Source organism: the organism of the source record quoted next, unplaced genomic scaffold, assembly GCF_019419815.1.
Source record: "Pyrus x bretschneideri cultivar Hongxiangsu unplaced genomic scaffold, Pyrus_bretschneideri_v1 Contig8, whole genome shotgun sequence".
NCBI classification, from domain to species: domain Eukaryota; kingdom Viridiplantae; phylum Streptophyta; class Magnoliopsida; order Rosales; family Rosaceae; genus Pyrus; species Pyrus x bretschneideri.
This window is the reverse complement of record NW_025999820.1, coordinates 4,149,487-4,165,652: the sequence shown is the minus strand read 5'-3', so window position 1 is coordinate 4,165,652 and position 16,166 is coordinate 4,149,487. Positions and strand designations below refer to the sequence as shown.

Here is a 16,166-nt window from a genome sequence, read left to right as displayed (position 1 = left end):
ACGTTTGCGGAGTATTTTGTGCGGTGGTTTTATTTATTTATTAATTTATTTCATCAACGGGAGTGCGAAAATTAGAACTTGGGACATCTTTCAACATTAAGACCGCATGTATTGTACATTAAAACATTAGTGGGGCAAAAATCGATGACCGGTGGAAATCACGTCTACTCCGTGCAAGAACAATCAACTTATGAATCGAAAGGTCCGATCCAACTTGCCCTAATCAACCTGCCCGCGTAGCGTGGGTCCCCGAATTAGGGGTAGTGCTCTGCCCCACTAGCGTTGACGTAGGTCAAGTCCAAAGTCTTCAAATCCTTCAGGAAAACCAAACGACACGGGTACAAGTAATTACGTTCATCACGATTTCATAGTTCAAACTTTCAACTTTCTTAACGCGTTTGGTGTCTAATGTTGTCTCTTTCTTGAAGTCGACATTGGTGTATAAAAACTGAGACCAACCAGATTGGCGGAGGCAGCGAGAATGAGGAGGCGTCGAGCATCCGTGAGCCCTGTGCCCTCTCCTGCCGGCGAAACAATAGTGGACAACTCCGGATTGATTGAAGCCCGTGTTCGTGATCTTGTTGATGACTTGAATGGCACTTCTTCAGTTGAATCTCAAAGAGCTGCAACGTTTGAACTCCGTTTACTCGCCAGGCATGGCATGGAAAATCGGGTTGTTATTGCAAACTGTGGAGCCATTGACTTCTTGGTGGACTTGCTTCAATCTGCAGACAACGGGGTTCAGGAAAATGCTGTCACAGCACTTCTTAACTTGTCCATCTATGGTCCCAACAAAACTGCAATAGCTAATACTGCCAATGCAATTGAACATCTGGTTCATGTCCTCGAGACAGGCAGTGCCGAGGCCAAGGAGAACTCCGCTGCCACTCTCTATAGCCTTTCGGTGCACGAGGAGGGCAACAGTGTTCGGATTGGAAGGTCCGGTGCTATTAGGCTTCTAGTTGATTTACTAAGGAATGGGACTCTTAGAGGGAAGAACGACGCAGCCTCGACCTTCTTTAGCTTGTCGAATTTTCGTGAAAACAAGCCCCGGATTGTTGAAGCGGGTGCTGTAAAGTACCTGGTGGAGTTGATGAACCCGGCAGCTGGAATGGTTGACAAGGCAGTTGCTATTCTGGCTAATCTTTCTACGATTCCTGAGGGGCGTACTGCGATTAGCCAAGAAGGCGGGATCCCTGGTCTGGTTGAAGTTCTCGAGTTGGGTTCTGCAAGAGGAAAGGAAAATGCAGTTGCGGCTCTTTTACAACTCTGCACAGATAGTAACAGACATTGCAATACGTTGCTTCGACAAGGAGCTCTTCCACCTTTAGTGGCACTCAACCAATCTGGCACCCCAAGGGCCATTCAAAAGGTATGATTCCGCTGGATTAAATATTCGAGTAACAGTAACGATTTTCTCTATCCTCGTTTAGTCGTCTGCACTCCAAACTGAATATTTTACACATTTGTTTGCACTCACAAGAGCATAGGGCTTACCAAAGTTTCGGTTTCCTTGCAGGCAAAGTTACTCCTCAGTCTCTTAGCTTCTTACATGAAAATGCACGGGAAGAAATAACAGCAGTGAGTCTAGTAGCTATTTGCTGTAAAATTACAGCGTTGCCTTTACACAAACTGTGGTGACTCGAGATGGGTTGCATGGTCGGTTCACAATTCCATCATTGCTTTCAAAAGAACAGATGGAACTATGTCTGTATATTCTTCAAGAATCAACAGCTACGGGACTCGGTTGTAACAAGGAAATCTCAGCCTCCCGTTGTATGACGTATCTGCTGTATATGAGAACAACCATGAAGTATGCTTTTGGTATTGTCAAAACCATCAGCTGGGGCATACTTATGCCTATCGGGGCTATCGTGGCGATTGTGGCTAGGCATCTCAAAAATATCAAAGGGGCTGACCCGACATGGTTCAATGTTCACAGAGGATTCCAAATGCTGGGCTTTGTTGGCAGGGCACGGGCGGGGAACTGGTATCTTTCTCGGTGCCATGTCTCCAGTGATTGAATATAAGGGCCATAGATGCATAGGCATAACACTGTTTGTTCTTGCTTGTATTCAATTGGCGGTAGCTTTTTCTTTGAGGCCGAAGAAGACAGATAAGAGAAGGGGGTCTTCTGGATTTGTTTCACTATGCGGTAGGATACGCCACAATCATCATGAGTGTCATCAACATAATGAAAGGATTCAACATCTCAGAGCCGCCTAAGGAGTGGAAAACGGCGTACGTTGCCCTTATCATTGCTCTGGGAGGCACCGAAGTAGTCTTGGAGCTACTTAAGTTATGGCGCTTAATTTCGAGGAGAAGAAGTCAAGCTGCAGAACAAGAAATTAACAAAAGTGATGTAATACTAATAGTTTAAACCATAAGCATGTACTTTTTAATTTCTTTTTTATAAACTTTGTAATTTCAATTTCAATTGCACATTTGTTTCTATTACAGCGGATTTACTTTTCCATTGCCAGATTTCTTTTCAATAACTCACAAATTAAGCTGAACAATTGCAGAAGTATACATCCAAAATAAACTTGTACTCAAATTTTGGTTTGGTGTAAATCATCCGATGACAGATACGTTTATAGATATGCTCACAGAAAATATCCTTGTGCTTGTATATACTCTATCCATCCATATGACATACCACAGAAATATATATCAACCTCCGAGACAGCAGGAAGGGTTAAAACATTGGCCAGAGGAATTCTCTTCTGAGTAGCAACTTGATCTAAGTAAATTGACCTGCGTAAAATCCAACGCAATTTTAGCCATCCCCTTTAAAACCTTCAAACAACACAAATGATGATGGCACATTAGCATTACCTTGATAATCTCCCACTTAGAGCTTGGACGTGTCGAGGTTGCTAATATACTCATGTGAAAATGCTATTTTCCCCAAAGTGAACACAATTAAAAAAAAAAAAAAAGAAAGTAACAATTTTGCATCAGTAGATTTCTAGTAACAGAGAAGATCCTAAACCCTTATGAAGAAAATCGTGCACAGCTAAGGATGACGCTATCAAAGAACTAACGATGCATCATATTTGCTGCACAACTTACCCTGAAAGGATCACCCCGTAAGGACTGCACAAATATTGAATTTCCTGACTCTGTATCCTGCAAAAGAGCAGCGGTGAGCATAAGTAGAAGCTTTGCATATGAAAATACAAATGTCATCCAAAAGTTTACCTCCAAATGGACATCCCTCAGTCGCTTTCCAGTTTGAGCACAGCAAATGCGAACTATATTCTCATCACAACTCCCGCTGATAATATAGTCCCTTCCATTCATGTAATATGAACGAGTATAATTATGAGAACTTCCCGTGGCAGCTATTTCAAAATTCATGTGAACCCTCCCATCTACCGCCAAAAGTTGCTTAACCTGGAAAGTGACAACCCCATAAAAGTTAGCCTCTGGACTTCAAATTCGAAAAAACACCACAATTCAGTAGGATAGAAAATGACTTCCCACCTCAGAATCTGTAGGGGTAAAAGTTTGATCAAGTAGGATTTTATATATATTTTTTCTACAAAAACAGACTGAAGTGCATTTTATTGGTATAGTTATACCTCATTGTCAACAGCTGAAACAAGCAAATAAAGGTCATCGGGAGAAAAGCAAACCATCACGTTTCCTCTTGAGCTTGAAGCTGTATAGCAAGGCCGCATTGGATTCTGTCTCAAATCCCACATCTTCACATCATGGTCAAATGATGAAGTAGCAAACATATAAGGGGAATGGTGGGAAAATTTGGAAACATTGATTGGTTCTTGGTGAATATTAGTGAACAACTGTAAACGCTTTCCACTTGCTAGGTCATATAGAGCAAGACCTTTAGAGTAACTACTAGCAAGAAGCCGGTCATCAGTTGAATTTACATGAAGAGAAATCAACTGCTCAAAATCGTCAAAAGTTGCAGCACTGGAGCTGCAGAAGGAGCCTGAAACTTCTCGTGACATGTAATTGATGTCAAACAACTTCAAGGAACCGTTATCTGAACCAGCAACAAGCTACTTGTTCAACACAAAAGGGATAAAAAGGGTAAGAAAATGCTACATTGACTAGGGGAGTAGAACCACTTTTGCATTTGGTACATGTGCATTTGTATGTAAATTAATCCATTAAAGAGATCATATACCTTTGATGGATTTTTGTTGAGCCAACAAAGCCCCAAGACACTGCTCATTGCTCTTCCTACGGATGGGATATAACCAACTATTTTCTCGTTTTCATGGTTGAGAACAACTACTTCACCATCCAGGCTTCCGAAAACCATAAGACTGGGGTTTGATGGATGATACTCAAACTGCCTTGGACGAGGCTTCTTATTTTCGGCTTTAAATGAGTGGCTAAACTTAGACAGCGGATGTAAGAGTGGCCACATTGAAGACCCGATTTTGGCAGCACAAAGGGACCTCAAGAAAAAATTCTGGCCATTTCGATAAGGATGCAGCTGTTTTGGCTTGAATGGTCTTTGGTAGTGTATACCATTTGTTCCCATTTCACGCTTATGCAAAACGCTAACAACACTTTCTTTGTGATGTCTCTTGTAAGGTAAGTATTCATAGTATTTACCTGCAGTTGTCATGGCCAATTCCCTTTCAGTCTTTCTGATAGGAAAATTATCCAAAACTTCCAAACCAGGGAGCATTGAAATCATGTACTCCCGGTAATATTTCTCAAAGCATATGGGCGAGCGACAATGAGTTATATACTTTAATGTGATAGCCGCATTCTTCAGGTCTAGCTTACACACACTTACAAGGAACTCGTCTTTTTCTTGAACCTACAATTCGACAAAAGACCAATTAAAATAAACTAATAAATCCATCACCAACACAGAAATTTCGTACTTTTGAATAATTAAGTGCATCAGTTGTAATCATGCTGTGTTCTTACCTCACTCTGTAAGTTGTGTTGTCCTTGTAAATTAGAACATGCCCCAGTGTCCTTGCAGCACAAACAACTTTGGAACCGTAATTCCACCAAAGATGGAAGTTTTGATAGAGCACCAGTTGTTGCCATGAGATTAGCAATTCTTGTCTCGCACATTGAGAGACGCATCAAATTAGGCATGCCAGAAAAACAGTCCTTCTGCAAACTAGCAAGTGAAGTACAAAAGTCCATACTGAGCGTATGCAGCCGCAAAAAGCTTCCAACCATGTTGAGTTTCTGGATATTAATAGACCTCAAGTTGAAGACTTGGCAAGCCAAGCAACCCTGTAAGAGATCCCTGGGGAGAATCCAAATCAATGGAACAAGTCAGAAACTTTCACACTCGTAAATTATTTCACAGATACGCAACGATTGGTTACAAAAGTGAAGTTACTTCCTAAATCAACATTCTTGACCAAGATATGCTTTCAAAATTCACCAAAAAAGGAAACATAAGTGAACTTTCGATTTTTATACTTTCACCAGAAATGAATGTGAAAAATAGCCAAAAAATAAATTGTTCTCATGAATATGCATTGGAATTGCTTACAGACCACAGAAAATCATTCCCCAATGCCAAATCCTGGAGATCGACGACTCGAAGCTTTAGATTGACTACATTTATCAAGGCCTTAACATTTGCTTTGCCCAAGTCACTATTGGATTTCAGAAATATGTCAACGGCATCAATGTCAGCAGAGTTACTTGACATAAGTAGGTTGGTTAGAGGCAATATATCGGCATCCCTTAGCTGGTCTAAGGAAATCGCTATGCTACACTTTTCATTGTTCGAATTCTGAATTTTGGCCTGAAAAATATCATAAGAATCATTGATATTAATATCTCGAAAAGGAAATTTGTTTTTACACTCAATTTCATATGATCAAAAGCATAACAGGTCAAAGTGAGAGCACATTCAAAATTTAAGAAGACCTGAGAAAACCATGATAGAATTGCTGAATTGGGTTGCACCTCGTGTTTTTTGCAAGAGTCAAGGTACCTAGTGAGACCATAGAACAAGGGGAGTTAAATAAAATCCGTACTAAATAAATACATTACTAACAAAAAACAACATGCATCAAGCCACTAAACCAATGAAAGCTTCCACGTAAACCATGTTTCGTGTAAGCTAATTAAGGGCCCGTTTGGTAACCATTTTGTTCATTCCTCCCTCCTCCCTCCCAGGCCCCCAGTACCCTTCCTCCACCTTTCTCATTCCCCGGGTTCCCCACTATCCAAGACAAAATAAAAGACTTAGAAACTAAAAACGAAAAAGTTTATCAGACGAACCCTAAAACAACCGTATTTCCATATCTTTTGCATTAAGATAACACTGAATGATTCAATTTGGTTGAAGGCAATGCAACCTAGCTATACCAACAGAAAAATAAAAAGAGAAAATCTTTGTTCTAAATTCGTAAAAATAAGCATCTGGGTATCAACCAAAAAGGCATCACTCTCTCTAAGCACAGAAACACAGATATCTGAGGGTCTGCCAATAGTAGTTGGTAAAGAAAAAAAAAAAAGGGGTTTTTATCTCAGCATGCAGTTGGTCTTTCCTACTGCTAACAGAATAAAAAAAAATGCAAAAAAGCAGTAGCTGAAGGGATACCGAGCTTTTAAGCTGGAAACATCCATGGCTCCTTTCTTCTTCTTCTACTTCTTCTGGTTTTTCTGAGCGAAATGCAATGGTGAGAAGTGAAGTGCGAATGAAGAAATTAAAGGGAAACTTCTACCAAAGTACAAAAAGTATGGTGGGTCGAGTTAGTGTGAAACATGTGCCAAGGGGGACTGTGTACGGAATAATTGAGGTTGGCCCTTCAGAAATCAGAACCACATGTCGCGTAAATGAAACGAGATAAGCACAAGTGTTAACGTCAGTTCCAATCTGTCCAATATTAAAAGTATGCATGCCGTGGCAATGTAATTTTCACCTGTACTTATAGGGTAAATTACACTTTACTAGTTTTTCAAAAAAAAAACGAAAATTACATTTTACCGGATCAAGTTTGAAATCTACTGCAACTTCATACAACATCTTCAAAACATTTCATTATCATATCTTAAGTACTATTTTATTTCAATATAATACATCTGTTACATTTTTCATCTATTGATCCATTAAGATCTAACGTGACTACCATATTTGTGCACCACGCGGTTGCCAAATTTGTGCCACGTGACAATTTTTTTTTTTTATACATTAAAAATATTATAAGAATTTACCCTATTTAAAAATAAAATAAAAACTAAAAACCTAGAAACCCAGTCCCCACCCCCCTCGGCGGCGACCACCTCCCTCTCCTCCACTCTCTTCACCTCCTCTCCCATCCAAAAACCCACCCCACCCCCACCTCCCCCGCAACCCCCCACCCCACCTCCCCTCCCACCCCATTTCCCATAAACCCTCATTCACCTTTTTCCCTCCTCTCTCTCTACTCCCAAGTTTCTCACTCTACTCTGCCGACCAAATGAAACCCCAAATCAACAGTAGAATGTAAAAGCTCTCTAAATCAAACCACACAAACACTCACAGAGAGGGAAATGCAAGACATTTTCAGATCAGTTCGTCGATCATTGGTGTTCCGTAGTGCATCGGACAATGAAGACTCCCCAGGAGGAACCCTAATCAACAAGATCAATTCCTGCATTCAGAAATCTAGAGTGTTCTCCAAACCCTCGTCGCCGCTTTCCATTGCTGGTAATGGCGAAGGAAAACGCACATTCGATCCAGTGGTGGAAGGGCGTGTTAATTGGGTGGGAAATGGGTTTGTTGGGAGAAATGAACGAGCGAAGGGGTTGCGATGGAGGTGGGGGTGGGTTTTTGGATGGGAGGGGAGGTGAAGAGAGTGGAGGAGAGGGAGGTGGTCGGGGGAGGGGGAGGGGGGGAATGGTTTTCTAGGTTTTCATTTTTTTTTAATAGGGTAAATTCTTATAATATTTTTAATGTATAAAAAATTATTATTTTTGCCATGTGGCACAATTTGGCAGCCACGTGGCACAAATGTGGCAGCCACGTCAGCTCTTAATGAATCAATGGATGAAAAATGTAACAGATGTATTATATTGAAATAAAATAGTACTTGAGATATGAAAGTGAAATGTTTTGAAGATGTTGTATGAGATTGCAATAGACCTCAACTTGAGGTGGTAAAGTGTAATTTACCCTTACTTATATGATTTGAAGACTGGTTAATCCATAGCGAGCGTTTTCTTCTTTGACTTAGCTCACGTTTTGTTTTTTTTTTTTCTTTTTCTTTTTCTAACCTAATCAATTTGTATTTTGTATTGGATTTGTTTCATATCTTATCTTGTGAAGACAGTCTAATACTATTCATATTCAGTTGTACATGAATATTGTAATCTACTCTAGGTAAATGACTGCTAATTACTTGTAATTACTTTTAGATCCTGTAATCACTAACCAAATCGTTGACTATCTTCAAGCCCTATAATCACTCTAATCAAATATTGTTCCTTTAACACTCCCCTCAAGTTAGAGTGTGGATATAAACAACACTCAATTTGTGAAGATGCAAAGGAAAAACAAGTGTCCCTAGTGGCTTTGTAACATGTTAGCAATTTGTTCCCATGTCTGTACATAGGTTGTCTTGATCTTCCCTCTTTGAATTCTCGCAAGCAGTGTGGTAGTCTAGCTTAATGTGCTTGGTATGTTCATGGAACACATAATTCACTGCAATATATAAAGCAACTTGATTGTCACAAAATAGTCCTGTCAGGTTAGGATGACTTATTTGCAAGCCCTTCAATAAGTATCTCAACTGAGTAAGTTCACAAGTACTTGCTGCCATGGAACGATATTTTGTTTCAGCAGATGATCGTGCTACTATGACTTGTTTCTTGCTCTTTCAAGAAGTAAGTGAGTTCCCTAGAAAATGCAATAACTCATACAGAACGATGTGTGATCGGACAACGAGCCCAATCTGCATCATAATAACCAATCATGTTTTACTTACTTTGTGAAGAAGACAATAAACATTGACCAGGAACCTGTTTAAGATAATTAAGAAGTCAATGAGCCTCACCAAGATGTTGCTGCTTCGACTTTTGAATAAATTGACTTAGAATGTTCATTGCATACGTGATCTCTGGCCTTGTGATTGTTGTAGGGTTGAAAAAGAAAAATTACCCTCAAGGCACAACGAAGCTTCTACGCGCAAGCAGCGGACAATCATGGCTCAATCAAGGTCAAAAGTGATCAAAATAGGTATTTATTCAAATCTCCCTCACAAGGTAACTCCCAAATTATTTCTCCTAAATTATATTAATTAACTAATTAATTTATTTATCACTCAATTAATTTATTAATTAGCTAATTAATTGTAAATTACACCCAAAAAACCACTAAATGTGGCCGATTCTCATCTCTCCCAAAGGGGCCAACCACACCCTTATAAATACCACCCCAATTAATCCAAAAACCTAAGTTGAATTGTCTTACAAAAATTCTCTAAATTCTCCAAACATTTTTCCCTCAAAATTCTAACTTTGGCATCGGAGGTTCTTCAGCCAAATCCCCATTTTCATCGTGGGCATATGAGGCTCTTGGCCTTGATCTAATGTGAAGACCTATATTTAAATATTATTATTTAGTAATTAAATAAATTTTGATTAAATATACAAATTTATTTAGTTGTTGGTGTCCACGCGTTGGCCAAATGAAAGAATTGGCATGCTTGTAATTTGAAATGATAAATGAGTAGGACTACTTGGAGAGCACTCCAGTTTGGAGGTGGCAAACCAGTTTTCATCTTTCCTTTTGAGTGACACCTCCCCCTTCACTTTGATTATTGAACACTTGAAGCTCGTGCGTTGCATGATGATAAAAAAAAAAAAAAACAAGCCTTATCTATTAGCTAGGTGTAGCTGCCTTATTTGTTCTTCTCTATCAAGTCGATAGTTCCTCCTCTCCAATTGCCGACTATTCCTTTATATACATTTATCTGATGCGTAATCACCAAGGATTGTATAAGTGTAAATAGGGACCTCAAGAGCTACAAACTCCAGTAAGAAACGAGTCTAGTGAGAGATGAATAAAGAGAAGAGGGAAAAGGTACTTTGGGTCAGAGAAAGTGAGTGAGTGAGAGAGAGGATGAGAAAAGAAATTAAGATGAAGGTTGAATTGGATGTCTGCGGAAATGGCAATAGAATGGGAAACAAATTAAGGTATAAAAGAATAGAGCTGCTATGTTGATGATGGTTAGTCGGCTTTGAAAGAATCAAATAAAGGAGCAAGGTCGATTATGGTGGACTAATGTCCTTCTGCCAGTATGAAGGGAACACGGACACAGAGGGGTAAGTACTAATTCTTTGACCTAAATGGTAGAGCTTTTGAGCTTTCAATTAGGGTTGTGATTGAATGGAGTTAGACAAGAAAGTATTAGTATTATTATAGTATACAGTGAATCGTTTGGTTGTGATAGCTCTTATGAAATTAGCTTCACAAAATCCAATCCTACAATATTGCTATCTTTTGCAATACCGCTTCAAGTATATATGTCAATTGATTTCTCAGCGAGTTATATATATAAAGCAGCATATTAGTATCAGACTATATATATATATATATATATATATATATATATATATATATATATATATCGAAGGAAATAGATGTTATCTACTAACTTGATCCAAGCTTGTTATCTTGTTATCAAGCTACAGACACATATGATATAAATAGTTTCAATTATACATGAAGTCAAGCATACATCTTGTAGTTGGAAATAATTGTATTATGCATATACATGGTTTAAAATGCCACCTTTCTTAATTATATACCAGAAAAAAGCATGCATATGTATATTTGAATTTCACATGCTCCGTGATTTTCTAAAAGTTGTACTTATTCAAACATTTAGTTTGTTATGACCAAGCTATTCTAGATCAACCAAAATGACGTTTAAATTGGTTCGTGTTCAATTAGTAATACCAAGTTATTTGACTGGGGTTAGAGTTCATGTCATGCTTTTTAGTAATTGCCTACACTTGTAAATAGGAGTTGCTGAAGGTAGACTCTTGTAGTAAAGAGTCAGAGCAATGCTTTGGAATCTAGGTAGGGGAAATACGGTAGACCTTTACGGAGATTCGCTTTATTAAATTTCGTGAAGCATTATATTATTATGATCAATCTTGTTGGTTGATTAATGTGATCTGGGTTGCTAATTGGATAAATACTGCTCTTCCATGTTTACTTGTTATTGGTTATGGAATTATTGTTGAAATGCTATTGGTTGAGAATATACTATGGTATATGTGAATGATAAATGAAAGTATTTGTGAATCATTCATAATTGGTCATGTGGTTGGAGTTTCAATGGTGAGAAGGAATTGGAAATGAGGGTAGTTGGAAAGGATCTTTTGTGTAGTTGAGCCAAACTCTTAGTAGGTACCAAGTCTCAGGCGAGCCCACAGTGCACAGTTTCTTTTGGGTAATTCAGGATTGGCGACGAAGGGTTTTGGCAAGATGACTAACAAAAGGGGAATTTGGGATGATTGAGTTACAGGGGGTTCAATTTGTATATTAAAACATTCGAACCACCACTATAGAGGTAAAATGCACGGTATGGGACGTGCAGGTCCACATGTTTTATTATATGAATTAATGGGCAGAGATGAAGAGTATTGCATTGCATTCATGCATTGTTATTGAGAATGATTTGGTACTTGATTACATGATTTTATAACACGTAATTTAGTATTGTCAATTTTACTATGGTAAGGTTATGTCCCTGCAGAGCTATTAAAGCTCACCCCTCTCTTGTTATGCAGGTTTACAAACTAAACAGTTTAAGAAGGTAGACAGGATGAGATCGGATTAAGTGTGAGGATATAATTTTGTATTTATTTATTTAGCCTTGTAAAGAATTATTGAGTTATATTAAATAAGAAGAATTTTATTTTCCAACCAGTTTCCGTTTTATTTTATTTATTTAGTTTTTAGCTCACGTTTCGGACTCGAGATCGAATTTTCCACCTACCCTGGGTCCAGGGTGTACCCCTAAGGTGTTAATTGTTTTTGCAAGTGCATTTTCATCCAAGAATAAGAAGGAAGAAATTTGCATCCACATAAACTGTTGTTTTGCTTTTTTATCACAAAGGTCAATCACATACTTTTCTTAAAAATAATTTAATCTATTTTGGATAAAAAAAAATTCTATCACATTTTAATCGCTTTTTCAATATTTTTGTTAGTTATTTATTTGGCAGAAAAGAAACTAAGATTACATTGTGGTCAGACGTTGCACACAGCTTTACTTCTTTGTCGTTCGATTCACTGCCCAACCAAGAATTGCAGTTTTTACGAATTTGAAAGTCAAGCTATTTGTAGGTATATATTTGAATCAAAAAATCATTTTTTTTGCTATTCTTTTTTTTTTTTTTAGATTTTTACGTGCCAGTTTAGTTTTGAAATTTTGTTTTCCTCTCTTTGCTAGATAGTGTTAGATGGTTTTATTCAGTGTTCAAATATTTTTGAAAATAAGTCTGGGTGTTCTGTGCCTCTATAACACAAATATTTTCATGTGTGAAAATAAAAATTGTTATGTTATGTAGTGTTTGAACACAATGTTCATACATATACTTTGTTGCGTCTGTTTTAATTTTCTTCTTAAAAAATGAGTGTAAGTTTGAGTTAGTCATTTGCATAACTGCTTACAATGTCAACTGATACATCTTTTTTCCTTCTTTCTATTTTCGTTTCCTTTTTTATCTTTTTTTTTTCCTTATTTTTTTCATTTTTTGAGTGTAGACAACATCATCCTCAATAGTACCGGTGCAATACTTTTCTTCGTTGATCTAGAGACTCCAGAATTAAACTCATATAAATCAGTGTAAGTTCATTCATTATCGTACAATCAAAATCATAACACAACTAGAATTATTAAAAGAAAAAATGTTATTCTTTTTTATGGTCATTTCACTAATGTTAGATCAAAATTGTTGCAGATTTTTTGGCTTGTCTCACCCTATTACAACACTCCCTCCCTCTAGTTAGGCAAGAGAAACTGAAGTTTTCCAGGCTGAGGTCATGATTGAAGGTTGGGCTATTTGGTACACATAATGCTTTTATTTTATCATATTAAATCAAAACAGTCTTATTCACTTTTTACTTCTCTTACGTAAGCTTTCTATTTAATGCTATTAACCATCTAAACATCTTTCTGAATATTTCACAGGATAATATATTTTTGTGCAAGGCATCAATTAAGCGGTTTAACACAACATATAAATGGTGGTATACTGTTTACCCTACATGTGCCAAACAAATGTACAAGGACCCAACGACTGGTCAACTGATGTGTCAAAAACATCGAAATCAAATGTTGACTCCTTGGTAATGAGTTAAACACTATATTTCGGTTTTGTCAATTGATCATTGTCTCATATCATTCTTAAACCGAAACTTATCCTTTATTTTGTTTTTAATTACATATTTTCAATTAATAGTTCATTGATCATGTAACCACATTACAACTTAAAAACTTAAAAAAATTTGAAATGCAACTTTGCACAGCCATCCTTTTATTTTTCATATGAGAATGCAGTTTTTGACTTATTACACCATTTATCCTCTGTAATTAATGTTTTTTTTTGTTTGAATGAATGATCAAAGTGTTCTTGGTCCTTAAAGACGAAACGAATGAAATCAGTGCTCTCATTATCGGCAAATCAGGCGAAAAGGTCTTTGGCATGGCATGCAAAGATTTGGTTTTCAATCGAAGATCAATAGATCAAAAGCAATTGCCAAGTAAGTTTCTCAGACTTATAGGCCAAAGGACTGTTTGGAAGCCGACAAAATTTGTTGAATTCAAATGATTTCCTCATCTACAATGTTTTTGAGGACACAATGATCCAACCAACAACACCTACAGTCTATTAGCAAAGAAATTGCAGTGTCTTCCAATCTCTTTAATATGTTTGGCACAGCGAGACAGAGGAAATCTCTGAAGCAGATGTGCAGGATTTTCATCAGGTTCTGATCAAATTGTTGAAAAAAACAAAAGCTTCTCCAACTAGCGTGAAAAAAGACCCTCCTCTACAAAAGAAAAACTTGGTAACTTTGATTCGTTCCCATTTTTTATGTGATGTAACCATATTTATACACACACTTGATTACAGCTCAGTTAGCATTTACATCTTTTTTTTTTCTCCCTCTGCACGTTCTTTTATTTGCTGTCACTACCAGAAGGAACAAACTTTTGCTGTCGTAGAAAACCGTCTTACCATCTTTTGTTAAAACAACAACAATGCTTCTCCATATTTTTTGCATGCAAGACCAACTCCAATGGTGGATTAAAAACTAAATTACACTCCAAAATTTTCCCTCAAACCAACTCCAACCCAAGGGAAAATTTTGGGCTAAATGCTAAATGCTAAACCAATGCCAAATTTCCTCCAAAATTTAGCCCAGAAATCGGGATGGACTCTACCCAATATTTATCTGAATTTAAATTTTTTTAGATTAAAATGTTCATAAAATTAATTTACGATAGTCTACATATTTATTTAAAAAAATATATTAATTTAACAAAAAAATAGCTTAAGTTCATTTTTTAATAATCCCGGGGTAAAATTTTAGACTAGAATGGTTGGAGCATAAAAGCTGTTTCTGAGCTAAAAACTAAATTTTTCAAGCTAAAAAATTTAGCTTTTAGTCCAACCATTGGAGATGGTCTAAATAGACCGTTGTAACATCAATTCCCCTTTTTTTTCTGTGCACATGAACAGTTTGATGTTTTCAAATCTTTCATCTAAAACTACTAATATTGATCAAGACCTAGCATAGCTACCAGGGGGAAATATCAGACTTATCATTTTTGTACATCAATGGCAAAATGTTTCTTGATGTTTTTTGTATAAATTGTATAACTGCGGACAGTGGCCTGTAAAAAATATTCACTACATTTTGTATGCAGTCTTTATTATCTTTATGTTAATAGTGTTACTCTACATTTCTATACATCTATATTTTTAGAACATCTTCTATAGTTTTATTTTCGTTCCCGCAATAACGTGCAGGCACAATTTCCTAATGTTTCCTAAAAGTGGCGGACGGAGTCCATAACTCCTCTTATTTCATCCAATTTTGAAGGACAGTTATTCCCTATATGTGAATTGGATTAGAATTTTGTCCCTCTCTGTTTCATTCTCATTTCCCTCTTCTCTTCCCACACTTTTTATTTTATCTTTTTCTATAAAGTATATTAACGTGACTTAATAATCGCTATTCAAACTGAAAAAAAGGGAAGGAAAAAAAATAAAAATAAAAAGAGAATCTTAATCCCTGTAAATTTGACCCACATACAATGTATGTACCCAATAAGAGAATTACCATTCTAACCCCATGGTCAATACATTGAGAATTTGTACACACATTCACTTTCCAAATTGAATTGCACACTAGCCATTCCCTTTTTTACCAATCAGATTTGGAACCAAAATTTCAGCATAACCGTCACACTGCTCCGTGATGTTAGTTATCAATTCCATATCATAACAGAATTGAACAATAGACATAGAAGAGCAGAAGAGCGCATGCAAATAAAAAAAATTCTGGCGCCAAAATCATTTCTCGTTCATAAAATACCAACTATATTGTTCAATATCACACGTGCCAAACACTAAAGAAATTTTGTGTATCCCACTAGTACATTACTATGTTAATATATAAGTGAAAGATGTAATATGATTTTTACTTTTTTGAGTACATCGATATTTTTATACTAACAGAAAGAGGAGTTCGGCTAAGCCACACAATAGACAACCTAATTTGGTATCAAATTCATCATCCACAAAATTCGTACCTAAAACTTCTCACTTCTATATAAAAAGAAATACTATCGTACCAAAAGACAACGTAATCAGATTTGAAACCAAAGTTTCAATAAAAACTGTGACACTGCTCCATGACGTTAGTTATCAATTCAATATCATGACAGAATTGAAACAATTAGACTTAGAGACGTAGAAGAGTAGAAGAGTGCATGCAAATAAAAAAACACATGCGCCAAAATCATTTCTTGTTCACAAAATACCCTGCTCAGTTATCACATGTGCCAAATGCTAAAGAAAAATTTTCGTATAGCCGCCTAGTCCTATATCACGTATTATTATATAAATGCAGAATATAATTGATATGGCGAAGAAAACAATATAAAACAAAAGCAAGCGAAAGTAAAGGGCAATCGAAA

The 16,166-nt window shown here is 36.8% G+C and overlaps 2 protein-coding genes across 5 annotated transcripts; one reads left to right on the top strand and one right to left on the bottom strand.

The window, feature by feature from the left end:
* Positions 1–113: 113 nt before the first annotated feature.
* On the top strand, positions 114–2,437 carry LOC103957411 (U-box domain-containing protein 4). The gene is made up of 2 exons (XM_009369566.3): positions 114–1,372; positions 1,520–2,437. The coding sequence occupies exons 1-2, from the start codon at positions 482–484 to the stop codon at positions 1,574–1,576; spliced, it is 948 nt and encodes a 315-aa protein (XP_009367841.2). The 5' UTR covers positions 114–481; the 3' UTR covers positions 1,577–2,437.
* LOC103957396 lies at positions 1,489–6,706 on the bottom strand. Of its 4 annotated transcripts, XM_009369553.3 has the most exons (11): positions 6,566–6,706; positions 5,887–5,953; positions 5,508–5,761; positions 4,918–5,251; positions 4,157–4,804; positions 3,588–4,028; positions 3,205–3,399; positions 3,076–3,132; positions 2,839–2,901; positions 2,660–2,757; positions 1,489–2,333 (listed from the first exon to the last, which is right to left on the bottom strand). In XM_009369553.3, exons 1-10 carry the CDS (start codon positions 6,589–6,591, stop codon positions 2,674–2,676), a joined length of 2,169 nt encoding a protein of 722 aa, XP_009367828.2. In that variant the 5' UTR covers positions 6,592–6,706; the 3' UTR covers positions 1,489–2,333; positions 2,660–2,673. The 4 variants fall into 4 exon arrangements, with proteins under 4 accessions (XP_009367828.2, XP_048431465.1, XP_048431466.1 ...); XM_048575508.1 differs by having other exon boundaries at positions 2,660–2,901; XM_048575509.1 differs by having other exon boundaries at positions 2,660–2,901; positions 5,926–5,953; positions 6,566–6,705.
* Positions 6,707–16,166: the final 9,460 nt, after the last annotated feature.

Excerpts from the sequence above, each read along its gene's own strand:
- LOC103957396 (XM_048575508.1), bottom strand. The coding sequence starts at position 6,591 with ATGGATGTTTCCAGCTTAAAAGCTCG. Across the intron at positions 5,954-6,565 it reads GTTTCCAGCTTAAAAGCTCG|GTACCTTGACTCTTGCAAAA; the intron begins GTATCCCTTCAG and ends TGGTCTCACTAG. Across the intron at positions 3,400-3,587 it reads TTTCAGCTGTTGACAATGAG|GTTAAGCAACTTTTGGCGGT; the intron begins GTATAACTATAC and ends GTCACTTTCCAG.
- LOC103957411 (XM_009369566.3), top strand. The coding sequence starts at position 482 with ATGAGGAGGCGTCGAGCATCCGTGAGCCCTGTGCCCTCTCCTGCCGGC. Across the intron at positions 1,373-1,519 it reads CCCCAAGGGCCATTCAAAAG|GCAAAGTTACTCCTCAGTCT; the intron begins GTATGATTCCGC and ends GTTTCCTTGCAG.